This window comes from Prionailurus bengalensis, chromosome D3, assembly GCF_016509475.1.
Source record: "Prionailurus bengalensis isolate Pbe53 chromosome D3, Fcat_Pben_1.1_paternal_pri, whole genome shotgun sequence".
Lineage (NCBI taxonomy): Eukaryota > Metazoa > Chordata > Mammalia > Carnivora > Felidae > Prionailurus > Prionailurus bengalensis.
The window spans coordinates 62,690,713-62,709,797 of NC_057356.1; the positions used below are offsets into that span (position 1 = coordinate 62,690,713).

The 19,085-nt window shown below is 38.6% G+C and overlaps 1 protein-coding gene across 1 annotated transcript in view; it reads left to right on the forward strand.

The window, feature by feature from the left end:
- Window positions 1–11,133, forward strand: part of PIK3C3 (phosphatidylinositol 3-kinase catalytic subunit type 3) — a 146,423-nt gene extending 135,290 nt beyond the window's left edge. The window contains exons 24-25 of the mRNA XM_043558700.1: window positions 548–673; window positions 10,306–11,133. Of these exons, the coding sequence (XP_043414635.1) occupies window positions 548–673; window positions 10,306–10,320 (141 nt within the window). The 3' untranslated portion in view covers window positions 10,321–11,133. The remainder of the gene's footprint in view (window positions 1–547; window positions 674–10,305) is intronic.
- Window positions 11,134–19,085: the final 7,952 nt, after the last annotated feature.

Below are 19,085 nucleotides of genomic sequence, written 5' to 3' on the forward strand. Positions count from 1 at the left end.
TAAAGTCTGGGATTGTGATGCCTCCCATGTTGGTTTTCTTCTTCAATATTAGTTTGGCAATTTGGGGTCTTTTGTGGTTCCATACAAATTTTAGGGTTGTTCTGACTTTGAGAAGAATGCCAGTGCAATTTTGATTGGGATTGCATTGAATGTGTAGATTGCTTTGGGTAGTATTGACATTTTAACAATATTTATCCTTCCAATCCATGAGCATGGAATGTTGTTGCACTTCTTTGTATCTTCTTCAATTTCCTTTATAAGCTTTCTATACTTTTCAGCATACAAATCTTTTACATCTTTGGTTAGGTTTATTCCTAGGTAGCAACCAACAAGGATAGGGTGATTTACAGCATATAGCAAAAAGTAAACTTTGACACTCAAAAGAATAATAACTTCAGAACTTCTTGTAAGTTATAAAACACTTCTTTGTCACAGAAATCAGTCATAATATATTGTAATAACGTCTGTATCCATTTGGTTCTGTCTCTTCAAAGTATGTCTCCCCCCCCCCACCCCCCCTCAAGACTAACATACTATAATCTTATAGGTTCAGGATAAATTCCGACTAGACCTGTCTGATGAAGAGGCCGTGCATTACATGCAGAGTCTGATTGATGAAAGTGTCCATGCTCTTTTTGCTGCAGTGGTAGAACAGATTCACAAGTTTGCCCAGGTAAGTTCTCAGTGCAGTGGACTTTATCTCTGCCTCCCCGTGTCCTACCCCAGAGTCCTCAGAGAGCCATACTTTTCTCCTGCTAATGATGCCTTTTCCTTATTTTCTTTGCCAAGTCGTTTTTGCCATCTCACCAGCCAGCCATTGTGAACATGCCACGTACATTATCAATTCTAAAACAGCCCACTGAAATTTTCTTAGTCGTCAGCTAAATTGTGGAGTATCACCATTGGTGTATTTGTCCTTTGGCGTCAGTGATGATTGTAAACCTTCCTTGAGAATGATCATGGGTCTAACGGTGGCCTTGGCAAGTGAGACTTGAGCACATGTTGGGTTTTCACAAATGGTGAAGTGCTGGGAAAGGAGTTTTGAAGCTGAGTGAAGCAGTGCGCATCATGTACTGAAAAGGTCTGTCTGTAGCCGTACTGTTAGCAGAAGCTTGCATACAAATTTCTGAGGGAGGGAGACCTTTTCACACTAGCCTGTGATGCTAAACCTCAGGTTTAAAGCCTGGTTTCATTATGAATTTCATAATGAGGATGATTATGAAAATGGTGAGCAAACAGAAAAATGAGACCTCTTTCCCCCTGCCCCCTACCCTCACACTCTTCTCCTTGTGCACCCCTTCCTCACTTTGCATATTCTGTTGGTAATTTTACTAATCACCCAAGCTCAAAGCCTGTCCGCTTGACTTCTCCCTCACCCGGTACCATTGTACCACCGAGCCTTGCCAGTTTAACTATTTCTTTAATTACCATTTTCTATCATTTTTGGACTCCTAACATTTTAATCCGTTTTTTGCTCTTTACGATACCTTGGATAACTAAAATGCTTTATAACTCTTCTCTCTGTTTTAGCCTTTTTTTTTCTGTAAGCATTTTTTATTCTAAATATCAGATATATTTTCACAATATAATGTTTTACTTTGTCCTCTCGCCCCCCTTGTTAATGTCAATGTGCAGTGTTTCCCCGTTGCCTAACAGTGAAGACTGGTCTCTGGAAGCTCAAGGCCTTCCAGGATTGTATTCCAAGCTACTTTCCAAGCTGTTTCCCTAATACTGTCTCTGAATATTTTGATCTCTTCTGTCTCTGTGATTACTTTGCAGCTGCCATTTCGTCAGCACCAGAACATCCTTCTTTTCCTATAATGAATCTTTGGTAAACTTACGCTTACCAAATCCAGTCTGTCCACCAAGATGTATTCTTAATGCCACTTTGATTGATCTTCCTCTGGATATTTATAATACTTTTAACTTTATTGAGTTGCACTTATGTTTGCTTTCTATTATAGATATTTGTTAACGTTTATTTATTTTTGAGACAGAGAGAGACAGAGCATGAATGGGGGAGGGTCAGAGAGAGGGAGACACAGAATCTGAAACAGGCTCCAGGCTCTGAGCTGTCAGCACAGAGCCTGATGCGGGACTCGAACTCACAGACCACGAGATCATGACCTGAGCCGAAGTTGGCCGCTTAACCGACTAAGCCACCCAGGCGCCCCTCTATTACAGATATTTGGATTCTTGTCTTATAACTCCTAAAATGCAAACTTCTTGAAGTCAGGGCTATATCTATTACTCACCTATTAGTACAATGGCTTATCCACTTAAAAAATATCCAGTGAACTTAAAGGGGTTTCGTCCTGTAGATGTTAGCTTATACTCTTTTCCTGGCTTAACAAAAAGTTTCTTCTCCCAGAACACCAATTCAGGTCATATTTTATTATAAGGACCAAATCAAGTTCTGCGTCCCAGGTTATTAATCCTATCCAGTCAATTCTCAAGAGAATAAACTGTGATTCAGATGGTATGTAAGTAAGTGATTTGTCTAGCTAATGGTGAATCTGAGTCCACACATAATACAGCAGAGTGTTTTAGAGCAATAGAAGCAATAGAATAGGATAGAAGTCCAGAACGGTTTAATAACTTAGCCATCTTCATGTGGCTAACAAAGAAGGGACAGAACCAAAACTTGAACCGAGATCTTTTGGCTTCCGTATCTAGTATTTTGAAGCCAGTTCTCTTGTCAACATTTTGCCCACCACTATTTATGTTATGTGTTAATGAAATTTTCTGTGGCATAGCCCATGCAATCCTGTTATTTTCTCTCCCTTTTTCTTTCCCTTTATTTTTTAAGTTATTTATAAAAAATTTTTAATGTTTATTCATTTTTGAGAGACAGAGACAGAGACAGAATGAGCGGGGGAGGGGTAGTGACAGAGAGGGGGTGACACAGAATCCAAAGCAGTCTCCAGGCTCTGAGCTGTCAGCACAGAGCCTGATGCCGGCCTCGAACTCACAGACCATTAGATCATGACCTGAGCTGAAGTTGGATGCTTAAGTGACTGAGCCACCCAGGCGCCCCTCTTTTTATTTTTTTTTTAAGACAGAGAAAGACATGCGGCACAATGGGGGAGGGGCAGAGAGAGGAAGATACAGAATCCAAAGCAGTCTCCAGGCTCTGAGCTGTCAGCACAGAGCTGGATGCCAGGCTTGAACTCATGAACTGTGAGATCATGACCTGAGCCAAAGTCAGACACTTAACGGACTGAGCCACTCAGTCGCCCATCTCTCTCTGCCTTTTTCTATGTACACCTTTTGATTTTCTTTTTTAATACTCAAATAGTTGTAACATGTTTGAGGTTAGAAACTTTTAACTTCTGTGTCTTTGCATTTCCTTTAGAGTTGGTTATTTATATTTTATTTTGCTCTGTCCTTATTGACAACTGTACAAATTTCTCTCCTTCATGGGTTTTCTTTCTTGTATACTTGAAGTTTCTCATTTTTCTCCCTTATTTTCCTGGACATTTATTTACCATATATAATGGAGCTAAAATTCCACATTTGAAATTAATGCAGCTGCCTAACACCTCATTTCAGATTATCTGTAGCTATGTAACAAACCTGAACTTCCTAGCTTAAAAAACTTAAAAAACTTCTCATGATTCTCTAGTCAAGATTTCAGCCAGAGCCCAACCACATGGTTCTTTTGTTTCCTGTTACGTCAGGTGGGTTCACTATTCAGCTGCTTTCAGCCCGTGATTGGCTTTGTCTGAAGGGCCCAGAAGGTTTCACACATCTCTTTGGTGCTCTTCCAGATGGCCTCTCCACTTCTCTCATCACTCAGGACTCTAGCCGGGGCTGCTGTTCTACTGCATGGTGACTGGCTGCTCCACAGGAACGCGAGAACAGAAGCAGCAGGCCTCTTAGAGCAAGTCTCAAGGCCAGCCCCTGTTCTCAGGAACAAGAGATAGAGTGTTCTCTTGGGAGGAGAGGGATTAAGTGTTACATCTTTGAAGGCTTAACTACCACTCATCTGATACAATCCAGGATAAAGTTTGAGCCTTCAAGTTCTGTAAATGAACTTGTGGCATACTTTACTATAGTTTTGAAATTGTGTTGTCAATTACATAAGATGCCTGTTTTTGCATTGCTCACTCCATCTAAGAATAGAAAGACTCTTTTTCTTAATATTCTGTGTTAAAAATAGAGGAGACAGAAAGCTAGATTAAAAAAAAGGGACCACATATTATCTGGGGGAGGTAGTAATAGAGGCACCTTCATTTACCAATGTCTCTGGGCCTCAGTTTCCACATCGGTAAAGTGATTGGTATTGAGGTAAACGCTAATATAAATTTAATCTATAATCAGAGATGTACAAAGGTCACTTGCTTTCCATATATAAAGCTTATACTGACTACTACAAAAACTAAAAGTAAATGAAACCCCCAGCACTGATGGCTAAATTATGAAGGTTGGTCAGAACTAAGAGTTGATGCACATACCTTTAATGTTCACAGAGAAAATATGAATATGGGTGATAAATTGGTAATAGAGATGGATGTATTCTCAGATGTGGGAAGGATCATTTTATACATATGAACTAACGGATGATTATATTTCTTGGAAAGAAGTATTAACTCTTTTAGGTTTCTATTTTCTTAGAAATCCTGGATAAATAGTTATTTGATCTTCCTTGGTCTTCGTTGTTACACACTTTCTTGGGCTAGGATAGATTCTTGATAACAAAATAGTGTTATTATCTAAAATTAAGGCTGTAGCAGCATGAATATTAATAAGAGCAAATATCTGGATTATTCCAGTGACTTAATACTACCAGCATCATCCCAGACAGGTAAAAGTGGAGGTTTAATGCAACATGAATATTTATGTAGACAAAAATTTTTAGACCATCTCTCTCAGCTGTCTACTTTATAATGACAGATAACAGTGTCTGAGACAACAATAGCCATACTTTATTTTTTTGAACTTTGTATTTCATATAGTACTTCGCTATTTTTTAATATTATATAATCCTTAACAACCACAAAAGTGAGTTTTAACATTCTCTTCTTTTATAAATGAGAAGGCTGAGCCACATAAAACGTTTCCTAACTTATTAAATTCAGGTCTTTACCAGAATATCCCCTTTTCTACATCCTAAGAGATGAACTTGAAAATGCTCATGCTATCTGAGGTTTCCTTAAATATATTTGTCACCTATGTCTGTACTCTTGTGCAACTGAAACAATATCAGAATAAGAATAAACTAAGGATGTTTGATTTCATTGGAATTTCTTTAGGCATTGAGGGTTACAAGAGACACTGAGTAAAGTTTTAACTTCACATAGTCTTTTCAAATTATCAAATGACAGAAGCATAGCTATATCTAAACTGAAGTTTATTTTCTTCTTGAAACTCACACTTCTAAATGCAGTATATTTTCTTAATAGTGACTATGTATCTTTTTTAGGTAGTGATACTAATAAATTATTTGCACATGCAAATCCGGGTGACCAACATCTGTTTCTTCTGGTCACTCAAAGCATTTATTATAAAGATGTACACTGCTAAATGAGTTTGGCTAATTTTAGTGCATTCCTATTAATCACTGTGGATTGTAGGACAGTTTTCTAAAAATGGAGATAAATTAATTGATACATGTTAACAAAAACTATAGTTTTTCAGCATAAAAGAAATTATAGTCTATAAGAAGACCACAAAATTGCCACATAGAACTATTATGTTGCAATGCTGAAAAGCCTTATTTTCTTCCATCATACCATTTGCTAGGAAGGGTAGAGATTAAACACTGCAATATATGTTGCCTAGCAACACCCACCTATTAGTGATACAAATTTTCCACTGAAAAACACTTTTATTTAGGTCATTGTCTTTGAAATTGCTTCATCAGAACTCTTGTCTCCACTGAAATGGTCTTTAAAAGGCTTTCTAGTCTTAGCTGCACAGAAAGGTAGAGGTCACTTAGTTTGGGGCACTTACTGCACTAAAACTAGGCCTTTGGATGGTGATCTCTCACAGTATAACCCATTTCTTCCCTGTTTTTTCTTTCTCCTGTCTCTCTCTTTACCGATTGATGATAGAAGGCTAGAAAGTGGGGTGTGGTTTCCAATCATTTTAATACTTAGAGATGCATTTTTTGCAGACTGAGAGTAAAACAGTAACAGATTGGGTTCAGAAAGTCTGCCTAAATTCCAGCCCAAGATACCGAGAACACATTACTGCTATACATTTGGCAAGAATCCTTACTTAGCCCCTGTGGTGTTCAAGGGGGAAAAGCACAGGTCCAAGCAGGGGGGCACCTGAACTTAACACTTGAGGTAAAGTTATGTGCCTTTAACTGAAGAGAATTCAACTATACATACTTGTGGGGATTAAAAGAAAAATGAAAGGAGAAAAACAATGTGGTTATTCTACCTGATGTTTTTCCTGAAGAGCATACGTCCTCTAATAAATGTGAGAGGAGCTCCTTTGGTAATGTTTCAGACCCAGTGTCTCCCATGACTGTGCTGCGTGTGATTCCAGTATTGAAGATTCTTGTGTTTTGCACAACACGGCTTCTGAGTGCAGGCAATCTATCTGCCCCATCTGCTGCTCAGAGAAACAAGTTGTTTTGCATCAGTATTAAGGGAAAAGCTTCCTGTTTTGGACTTTTGGGGGAGATAACTGTCTGCAATGTTTTTCCTTGTGAAGGGCTTTTCTCGAGTAATCGTGTTTTTTTGTGTTGCTATTTTACTTTTGTGTACTGACCTTACCACTGACCACAGCGTAGATGTTTGCACTGTGCCTGCTCTACCCTCTACTCTCCCGTGAGAGCGCATAGATGCAGAAGATGCCCGCAGAGAGGAGAAGAGACCATCATTTCTGGGTTTATGTTATATGGACCGTATTTTACCATTTGGAATAAAGGACAACAGTATAAAATATTTTATTGAACAAAACAAAGAGTATTAAATTCTTTAGCCAAAGAGAAATTTTTCTCAAGAAACAAACTTTTTTTTTAATTAAATAATTTTCTAAAGAGTCAGATGATTCCCAGATCAGTGGCTTAAATAAGTATCATAATGCCAGTATACCATACAAAACTATTTTATATCATTTTGTGTCCCCTATCTGATCTATTCCTAATTTGTTTGAATTATCCTGGGAGGAATAAAAATTAACAACAAAGAAACAGCAATAATAGTAGTAATTACAGCCTATTGAACACTTGGATGTACCAGGAATTATGTAAAGAGATTTCTCTGCATTGCCTTGTTTAATCCTCACACCTGTGAAGTGTGTATATCACCAGGCCCGTTTCATCGATGAGAGAACCGAGGCTGAGGTTAAATAACATACACAAGGTCTCGTGGTTAATAGGGGACAAAAGTCCAGAATCAAACCCAGACCTGTGGTTGTAGAAATAGACAGTAGTTTCTAAATCATGTTTTTCTTGATACACGTTAAAGCTTTAATTTAATGGAGGTGAATGGATTTTTTTGTGAGTAGCGAGTTTTAAAAAATACACTTGTAAATAAAAAAAAGAAACGATCTTTAATTTTTCTTTGATCTTTCATCTGCCCAGTGAAAGAAAAAGTCAGCTGTGCAGACAGTCAATGGAGTATGATATAAAAAGGAGCCATTGGGAGTAGTTACTCCCAGGTAAATATGGTAAATGTGGGACAACATTTATTTTGCACGTTGGTCATAAACCAGTCTTGCTTGAATTTTATTGACCCACATGTGCTCTCTGTTGCACTGCTGTCAGCACCATGGCACGAATAGCCATCAAAACCTGTGACATTTAAAAACCTACTAGAGGAGCTTGCTGCATTCCAAATGTTTTAAAGTCTTAAGATCAGTTAATTACTATAATAGCAACAGTCAGCAGAATGCCCCAGAATTTTCAGCTAAAATGCCCTGCAGTTTACTTTTTATCTGTAGAAATTTAATTTCCTTTAATTTAATTTAAATTCTTAATTTCTTCTCCGAGGAAGGTTTTTAAACACTTGAGTATCATCCACGGTGAGATTTGTCTGTTTGCTTCATTAACTGCTTTTAGGAAGGTTAGTCGTCATAACCTTGTTTTTCTGCCCTTCTGGTTACATTTAACTTTTTTTTTTATAAATTCATCAAATGTACAGGGTGTTTGAATATTTTGGGACTGGCTCTGCTACATAGTATTACTAACTTTTTTCTCACAGAGACACTTTGAAGTACTTAGGAGATATATTATAGACCGTTTGTTCAGTAGCAGTGTTTTTCTCACACATACAAACACATATATACACTTGTGTGGTTTTTCTATCGTTTTCAGGATATTTAGACTTCCTAACAGGTCTGTGAGGACCCTTCACAATTTGGCTCTAACCTGCATTTTCAGCTTTAATCATTTTCTACCAGCCTTAAAAAGAGTCCTTTTTGTATTATACTCTAATGATTTACCCCCATGACAATTTCCCATACGTAGTATTTCCCCCCAAACCCTCACAAGCACTACCTCTTTGCTCTTTGCCAGGGATGAGTTCCCCAACCATTGCCCAACTTTTGGATATGCTTGTGTGTGTATATGAGTGGTGACTCTCTCTATGAGCATTTTGTCTTCAGGTTTTGTTTTGTTTTTGTTTTTGTTTTTTGTTTTTTTTTTTTTTTTTTTTTTTTTGTCTTAAGTAACTTGGGGACTCTCACACAACCTGAGGCATTCCTGGCACATGGTAGGCACCAAATAAAAGTATGTGATTTTATATAAGTGTCCAGGACCATTTGAGAAGTTGATTTTCTCTGATACCATCTTCTTGAAAATATTCAAGCAGCGTTTTGTTTTCTTTTTTCCCTAACTAGGCTCCATGCCCAGCATGGAGCCCAGCATGGGGCTTAAACTCAAAACCCTGAGATCAAGACCTGAGCTGAGATTAAGAGTTGGATGCCTAAACTACTGAGCCATCTAGGTGCCCCTATACAGCTTCTTTTTATTTTATTTTTTATTTTTTAAAATTTTTTTTACATTTATTCATTTTTGAGAGACAGTGCACAAGCGAGGGAGGGGCAGAGAGAGAGGGAGACACAGAATCTGAAGCAGGCTCCAGGCTCTGAGCTGTCAGCACAGAGCCTGACGCGGGGCTCAAACTCACAAACCACGAGATCACGACCTGAGCCAAAATCAGGCACTCAACCGACTGAGCCACCCAGGTGCCCCCTATACTGCTTCTTAAATCAGAAATTACATTCCTCTTATTAGCATTAAAGCTGAATCTTACCATTTTCTTGCTAGGATTGCCACCCTAAATCATATCAGACCAAAATCAGTCAGCATCTTTGACATTTTTACACATACATGTGAACGCACATCCACATCCACAAATACTTATCAGTGAGTTTTTTTCCCCCTCATGTTTTTTATCAGAGTAATAATGAGGTGAAGTTCACGGAAACAAGATTTTGTTTCACATGTACAGCATTCTTATTTTCTCCGAGATAATGGCCAACATCTATTTTATTGAATAAGATGGCACATGAGTTATGGATGACTCAGTGTATGTTCGCCCAACAGGGAGAGTTGTTTGTGCTGAGAAAGTGGTGGTTGGTGGCATCTGTACTTGTTAATGACAACCGTTAACTGTTACAGATTATTTTTGCTTAGTAGTTCTCAAAAGTAAGCATCCTCTCAGTTTCAATGAATGCTAATGTAGAGAGAAAATGAGAAGAGGGTCAGTGTCACAGATCTCTTTATCAGCCATATTGAGCTAACTGTGAAGAAAAGTAGCAAAAATAGGTGATAAAAGCATTGTTTTCTTTTATTTTTACTTGGTATCGTAAAATCAAACACTGTTTGTATGTTGGCCCCCAAACAACTCTTGACCGGGCTTCCTTGTTCTTTCAGGACTACTTTCTTTTTATTTATTTATTTATTTATTTATTTATTTTAAATTTTTTTTTTCAACATTTATTTATTTTTGGGACAGAGAGAGACAGAGCATGAACGGGGGAGGGGCAGAGAGAGAGGGAGACACAGAATCGGAAACAGGCTCCAGGCTCTGAGCCATCAGCCCAGAGCCTGACGCGGGACTCAACTCACGGGCCGCGAGATCGTGACCTGGCTGAAGTCGGACGCCCAACCGACTGCGCCACCCAGGCGCCCCCAGGACTACTTTCTTTGATTTGATTCCAGCTCAGTACTGGAATAAAGTGGTTGCACTCAATGAAGTGGAATAAGCAACAGGTTTTCACAGTCTCTAAAAATGTCATGACAAAACTAAGCATTTTTTTTTTTTTAAACTATAGACTCTGTTGTCTTTCTTTGTGAACATTGATGTTAATTACTACTTGTTTATCTGTTTTTAATTTTCATAGTACTGGAGAAAATGAAACTGGGTTTGGCACCTCAAAATGTTTGGCTCTGTAAGAGAACTACTTCAGAAGCAACCTCTGTATAAGGAAGACTTCAGAGTGACAAGGAAGAGAACATTTAATCTTCAAGATACCATATATCCTAAATGTTACATGGTGCCTGAATTCAATTTCCTTGGATGTCCCTGTCTAAATATTGTCTTGAAGGGTTTGTTTTGAAATATTGTATATATTTATTTTCAAATGTACACATTGTTAATAAGCTAAGAAGTGAAAAATTTATTCCAGGATCATGTATATACTTTGAGAGTTCTGGAAGAATTTTATGTTGAAATAGTAAAACATTTTAGTCTCTGCGTTTGAAATGTTGTTTTTTTTTTTTTTTTTTTTTTAATCATCTCTTCACACCAAGACAGCAGTTATGAATTTGGACTGTCTCACTTAAGAAGGCTTTTTTGTTGTGTCTCTCCCTTCTCCCTCCTTCTCTTCCGCCTCTTTCTCCCCTGCTCATGTTTGTTTTTGCCTAATCTACAGTACTTAAAGGTTTACATATTGTGACTCATTCTTGTACAAAAGTTCAACAATTGCATATACTTCAAATAAGACAGTCATTTTCTCTCATTATTAAATATATATCTTTTTTGAAAACTATAGTTAGTTCACAGTTCTCCTAGCTTGTAAGTACATGAATCAAGACATGCAAATACGTCAATCTGAGTCACTGGCCAAAAGATAACAATGACACAGCTGTTAGTATTGAGCCCAAGATATTTTTACATACACATGTAAGCATAAATTGTCTTTCTGCAATAAATACTTTTTTGATGTAAACTTACTTTTCAAAAGCTTTTTGAAATAGCTCTCTTAGACTTGTTAATGTAATATATCTTTCCTGATTATTGTTTGTATTTAATAATAATTATTGATTATTATTTCTGATAATTGTTTGTCTTTTAAGACTAAAAGTCCTGCTAATCCATCTAGCCTTTTTGCCTCATGGAACTTTGGGAAATGGCACATCTGAAAATAGAAGAGTAACACACTAATCTCTACAAATTAATGCATTGCATAGTCACATGTGACTTTGTTTTGGAAGAAAAACAATGTCTCATTCTTCCATTGAGTAAATAATATTTGAATAAATATTAAATATCAGATGACAGAAAGATTAGAAGGTTAAATTGAGGCACCGTTTCAGAGAGTACAGTCAATTACAACATCTGTTTGTCACCACATCATCATTATCTGTGAGCTTGCCCTTTTAGAATGAGGTTACCAGCTGGATAGCAAGCACGTAATTGGGAGACATCCTAGAGGCACATGGAGTTTGGTTTGTGTAAAACATACGTGCTGACTTGAAAACCAGAAAAGATGAAAGGGCCTCTGCAAATCATCTTTAGAGACTTGATGCCCACATGAGCTGGAAGCTCCATCCTTCTCTTGCTTTTTCTGTGCTTCACATGTTTTTATCACTTTCTGTTGTTATGAAGTGTTGAACCCATCTGCATTCTCTTTCTTTGAGTCCTATGTCTATTGGCTCTGAAAACTTTTCTCAAAATGGCCCTGTTGAAAGTGGCCAACCTTCTGAACTCTTAAAATTCTTTATTTATGGCCTTTTAATTGGCATTTAGTAAAGGTGGGTATTATTGTTATACTTGCATCTCCCAATTCAGAGGTTTGGCAAACTTTTTGTGTAAAAGGCCAAGGTAGTAACTATGTTAAGCTTTGGAAAGCATATAATCTTTGTTACAACAACTCAACTCTGCTGTTAGGGGAAAAAAGCAGCCATAGACAACATGTAACAAATGGCCTTGGCCAGATTTGACCCTCGAGCCTTCATTTGTTGACTAGTTTGAACTAAGTTTAAGGTAAAAACTCCCATCTTACTCATCTTTATGAACTTTGCTGCACTTTGCATAGGTAGTAATATGTTGATAGCAGGGCTCAATGAATTATTTTGGGACTAATAAGGAATTCTATAAGGGCCAACACTGACAAGTGGTATGGAGAGTTGATCATGAATAACCTTGTATTCAGTGCAAACTTGGTAAGAATCATAAGGGAAATAAAGTTTTCTAAGAAGGAAGATGGGTACTGAGTGAGGAAATAGCATCTTTGAGGATAGACAGTGGCCATGGTTTTGCAGAGAGTATTTTAGCTGTGGGTGGTGAGCCTACATCAGAAAGAAAAGTGATTTATCAGTCTTAATTTCTGTTGCTTCAAGCAACCTCTTTGTTCCTACTCTCTTCCCCAAACTCGATTGTTTTTGTTGTTCAGAGCCTTCTTTACAGTGTAGCCTGTATGTTTCTTCATTATCATTACCTTCCACATTCTGTCAATATTTGTTTTGAGTTTGAGAAACGTGTTTGTGAGGACACAGTGCTTTGATTCAAGAATGTGGGTACCATGGTCACATACCATAAGCACTCAGAGTGAGATTTCTGCATTGGGGAAAGAAAATGTTGATGGCAGCCACCAAGAGTGGGGCTGCAAAAGTGGGGAAAGAAGTAAAGTGTGGCTCACATTCCTAAATGAAGGACTGATACAACCTGATTTTTGCTATTCTGTATACACTAGGCTTAGATGTTCTCCAGCTCATTTGTATTATAGAGGTTTCAGTTGGGTATATGTTGTAATAATAGCAGTCAACATCATTTATAAGGGCTCACTGTTATATATTAGGACTCTGCTAATTGCTTCATATGCTTTATCTCATTCTGTATATAATGGTCCAATAAGGCAGATGTGTGTCCCCATTTTCCAGAATTTTAAGACAGTTGAGTCATTGCCCAAAGTTAGGTTGCAAGCGAGAGGAGAGTTGGGATTTGAAGTTGAATAACTCAGATTCTAGTGACCAGAGTCTTGACCATCAAATTCTCCTGGCCTTCATTTCTCACTGAGTCCGTGGTGACAGTCCTGACCTCTACTATGTGCAGGAGGTATGTGTATGTGGTCCATGAGACTTGGATCCCCCCAAAACAAAATTCCATTTATTTATTTGTTGATTGATTGATTGTTTGATTTGTTGACTGATTGTAATGAATGGGATTACCAAAGGTGCAGGCAGTAGTTAATAAAACAAAATTAAAAATTCTTGAGAAAGTAAATTGAAGTAAATTTCAAATTTTTAAGAAATGGAGTTGTATCATCATACCACATATTCATACTTGCCTTGGCATAAATCATTCGAAAACATACAGGTAAAATAAATCTTGACTATGCAACTGTTAACCTACAATCCTCATGTACCTTGTATCTTTGCACATAGACCTAACATTGCAATTAAAAAATAGATAAATAAACTAGATTGAGACTTAGGATAAAAAAAAAAATAGATTGCAAAACACCATGGACTATCTATATCAAATACAGAAAATATACTGGTTTGCCAAAATGAATAATTTGATATGAACTTCACCATAAAGAATGCATACAACCTGGATGGGATCCTGGAAAAGAAAAGGGACATTAGCTAAAAACTATAGGAATCTGGTAGCAGTTTAAAGAGGAATGGTATGAGTAGCCTCAGAGGGTCGTGAATGTCCCATGATTTGTGTCCACTTAGAGAAGCTGAACTGCTTCAGAAGGCGATCTTCCACCTGAAATTACTCTTCAGCCCTCTTGTCTTTCTTGACTTTGACATATTTTTAAAAGTACAAAGCAGTTAGATACGTTGGGTTTGTCTAATTTTCCTCAAGGTTGATTCATTTTTTTGTAAGAATACTTAAAATGCTGTGTTCTTCTCAAGGCATCCCACCAGAGGGTACAAGATGTCAGTTTGTCCTATTCCTGGTGTGGTAACTTATTACTTGGTTAAGATGGTTTCCAGCTTTCTTCATTCTGAAATTAATTTGTAGTTGATACTTATAAAATATTAAGAAATTCATAAGTTTTATGAGGCGATACTTTAAAACCATGTAAATATCCTGTTCTTTACAACTTTTACCCATCAATTTTAACATGGATTGATGATTCTTGCCTGAATCATTTATTACTATGGTAAAAGCCAAATTGTTTCTGTTTTTAATTTCATTATTCTTCTACGCTTTTTAGTGTTCTACTGTAAGATAGAATTCTCTTTTATCCATTAATTATGCATTTATTTGTTTATATTAATATGGCTTCCTATTGTCTTAGGAGATGCATTCCTATTATCATTTATTTTGATGGTAAAATTACTCCAGAACTGAGGTATTTTCAAGCTGGTGCCTGTGTCCCTTGACATAGTCCCAATACTCTTTGAGCCCTTTTTTTACTTTTTGGCACAACAAAATATTCCAGGCTCATCTCCTTTCCCTGCCTCAGCTCTGGAGTCAACCATTTCTCCAAGGAGTCCTAGTTCTTAGCTGGTCTGAATTTAGCAAATAACTCCCCAAATAAAATACTTGATTTTTCTAAAAACAGAAGTTAATTTGGCATCCAATATTGCCATTGTGGAACTCTGGAGTCTAGATAGGGACATATGGATATAAATAAGCTCAAAATAGAGTAATCCATATCCGAATGAACCAGCTCCACCTTAGGGGTCCTTAGCTGTAGATCATCACCATCCTAACTGCCTTGAAACCATGAGGACTAGTCTTATTATTATGCCCTTTATCTCTGTTTATGTTGGTTACTGCAAGAGACCCAGACCTCCTTAAATCATTCTTTACACCCAGGTCCCTCATTTCCATCAGCTTTGTACAACCCCTGTCTCCCAAACCTCTGGACTTCCTTGGGCCGTTATCCACAGAATGAATCTATGAAAGTCAAAGTTTACCTTTTGTGCTGTATAACTAGGTATATGTATATATATATAGATATAGATATATATATAGATATAGATATGAAAAAAGCAAGTAAACCAAGTTAGTTTCAGGAATTCAGTGAAAAGTGAACTAAAAAAAACACTTCAAGAGTATATCCTAGTGCCTCTATACCTTCAGCCACATTCTCTTTACACAGTACTGAACAATTACTGTTTTGTTCATAATCATGACCCTTTGCAAGATAACCATTCATCAAAGGAAACAATTCTGTTTAGTTAATTATACCAAATTCCAAATACTTAGTACAATGTCTATCTAGCTCAGTTTTTCAAAAAGTAAAATAATGGTTAATTCTCAATTAACAAGATAGTAATTAGAACTTCCATCACCAACTTTAATTAAGTTGGATTCTTGATCTAACCTTCTCTTTTAAACCTAATAAAGAGATCTGAGTTTGGCATAAAAAAAAAGTTTGACATAAACTTAACTTTCAAAACTGCAATCCCACTCTTCCGTATCTACAAGAGAATTGAAAACCTGCCCATCTAAAGACTTGTATATAAATATTCCTAGCATGATTCATAATAACCCCCAAAATTGGAACCACTCAAATGTCCATCGACTGACGAGTGTCCAAACAAAACATGATGCATTCACACACTGAAATATTATTCGGCAATAAACAAAAACTGCTTACACTGCAACAGTATGGATGAACCTCAGAAGTATGACATTTAGTGAAAGAAGCCAGGCACAAAATAACCACGTAGTATAAGCCTCCAGAAACAGTAAATCTTCAGAGGCAGAAAGCAGATCAGAGGTTGCCAGGCGCTGAGGTAAAAAGGAGAATGGACTATAAAAAAATGAGGGAGCTTTGTGTAATAATAATGTTCTGAAACTGGAATTTGGTGATGGCTGCACAAGTCCATATTTACTAAAAGCGACAGGATTACATTACGTAAGTTGTACATCAGTAAAGCCAGGGTTAGAAAAAGAGATCCGAAGCAACTCCAGGTCTAAAGCAAGGCAATGCTGGCTTTCTAGCTCTTCGGAAGCGCCAGAGGTGGCCGGGGAAGTAGGTTGGCTCCTTGGCCGGGTCTCCGCCTCCTGCGCACCAGGTGGTTCCGGGGCGACTCCTCCCCAGGCCGCCGCTTCCACTACGTGTCTTCCTGGGCTTCGCCTCTGTCTCCAATTTCGCCCACGCTGTAGCTGTGGGACCTGCCGTGAACCTCCAAGGCCCTGGCGGACGCCACGTCTACCAGCTGTCCTTCCAGAGTCACCGAACCTGACGTCTTGCACATTTCCAGCTTTCTTGCCTGTCGGGGTAAGTGTGGACTAGCCCAGGCCGCTGCAGGGGAGCGAGAGGAGCCCGCGAAGCCACGGAAAAGTACGAGGCCCCAGGCGGGTGCTCGCAGACGCCCACGGACACACGTTCCTGAGCAGTTGGCCCAACTCCGCCCAAGATAACAAATTGCTAGCGAGACTTCGGTCTTGAAGGACAGTATCGTGCTTTATACATTATTTGAGACGTGAAGTCTTCAATTCAGAAAATGCTTGAGACTGGAAAGTCAAGTGCAAGGCAGAAATCAAACAGGAGGCCATGCTCAGGGTGTAAGCGGACACCTCCCAACTTCTGGGCACTTCTCTTGGGGCCTTTCTCCTGCTTGGAGTGAGAAAGCACCACCGCCTTCACCATGAGGAGGAGAATAACCTCTTTTTGAGTGTTGCACTCCCGTCAAAAAGGTAACCCCTTTAATCCTTTTATTTGCAGCATGCGTGGCTGGTGAATTGGCAGTGGGTAGCGCCCTTTCTATAAATTGATGCTTCTTAAGTTATGAGAGGACAAAGCCAGACTGGTATTCTGGGATTACCGGAACTCTTTCTTGCCTCGGGAGAGGAATTTGTCTCCCTTCCCAAAATGTATGGTAGAAACCTCCAGTGGTTCTAATCCCTCTTCTAGGGTTACTGCTGCAGTAGCTGTGGGTATTACCACTAGAAAGCAGAGGTTTGGGCTTGTCTTTCCTTAGAGAACCGCCCCCCCCCCCCCCCCCCCCATGCACCTTGCTGCCACTGAATCAGTAGAATTAACCCTCAAATGTCTGGTGCTTGTGTACACGCACCTAACTCAAATTTCCTTATGAGCATCTCTCTGAATCCAAAAACTGTTTGGAACTTGCTCTCAAATGTTACTGCACTTTCTTTCCTATGAGAGCATTTATAGGCCAGTCCACTACAGCTGAACGGACTCACTTCTGCCATACCCACCCACAGTCCGGGTAGTTATGCCAGGAACTCAACAGTGAGCCCCTCAGACATCACTGCCATCCTATTTAGTGTGTCACAGAAAGAAAGGCCCAGAAAATACAATTAACAGCATCAAGTCCAAATATTTCTTCATATCGTGTCCTTACTTCCCTGGTTGCTCTTTCTTCACGACCTTTGTGGGTTCTTCTCTCATGAGCCCCTAGATGTTGAACCACCACAGTGCTTGTGGCTGGGACCCTATGTTCTTTCTGTCTGCACTTCCAGAAGTTATCCCATCCAATCGCGTGGAGTTAGAGGCCGGTGGTGGCCTGCTGATGACGGGGGCCAGCTTGGTGGGGGTACTACGTGTGCAGTTGCACAAAACTCCACATTCAGAAGGGCCCTGAGCTTAGTTTAATGCTCTGTTGTTGCTGTGTTAAGAGCTTAGTAATTTAATCTTTGAGTTGGTGTTTTTTATCTGAAGTCTGTTGAGACAGTGGAGCATGTGCACGAGTGGAGGAGGAGATGCCCATAGTAGGTTTATCTGTCTGTCCCCATCCCCTGCCCTTGCTACTCCATTAGCATTTATGGTGCCAGGTGAGCACAGAACTCTGGGAGGCCCACAGTACAAGGGGAGAGGGGATTCAGTGAGACTCAAAGAGAGAATAAGATAATTATGTTCTATCTGTGACTGAAAGTGGGGACACTGACAGCTTTAAGAGGCCACACTTTTCATTTGAAACAGAACTCACTTGGAAAACGGAAAGAAGACAGTGGTGTTCTAAGAACACAAATATCCAGGAGTCCTGTGCACATCTGAAAATGTCAGGGAGCTCTGTGAGTGTGTGAGTGTGAGTGTGTGTGTGTGTGTGTGTGTGTGTGTGCACGCGTGCGTGTTGTGGCAGTGAGGATGGTGGTTTGAAGGTTAAGGCCCATACCATGCACAGCAGTGCCTCTTATGAGGCTTCCATCTGTAACTCATTTTAAAAAATATTTTTTAATTGAAATATAAGTGACATATAACACTGTGTAAGTTTAAGGCATACAATGTGCTGGTTGGGTACATTTATATATTGCAATGTGATTACTGCAGTAACGTTAACACCCTTTTCATGCCTCTATCATTCTTTTTGTGTTGGGAACAGTTAAGATTTAGTCTCTTGGTAACTTTGAAATTTATAATACAGTATTGTTCACTGTTATCACTCTGTTGTGTACTAGATCTCCAGAACTTACTTGTCTACCAGTTATAAATTTGTACCTTGAAACAACATCTTTCCAATCCCTCCCTACCAAGCCTCTGGTAATCACCATTCTACTCTGTTTTTATAAATTCTTTTTTTTTAGATTCCACAAAAAAAAGTGATATTTATCCTTCTTTGTTTGACTTATCTCACTTAGTATAATACCCTCCAGGTTGATCCATGATGTTACAAATGACAGGATTTTGTTCTTTTTGAGGCTGAATAGTGTTCCATTGTAGGTGTGTGTATGTATATATATACACACACCCACCATGTTTCTTTATCCATTCATCACTTGACGGACACTTGGGTTTCCCGATCCAGGCTGTTGTGAATAATGTGTTTCCATGTTTTGTCAATATCTTGGCTGCGATGAACATGGATGTGTAGATATTCCTTCAAGACACTCATTTCAGTTTCTTTGGACATATACCCAGAAATGGGATTATTGGATCAAACGGTATTCAATTTTTAAGTTTTTGAGGAACTGTTATACTGTTTTCCATAATGGCTGTACTAATTTATATTCCCACTAGCATGGTTC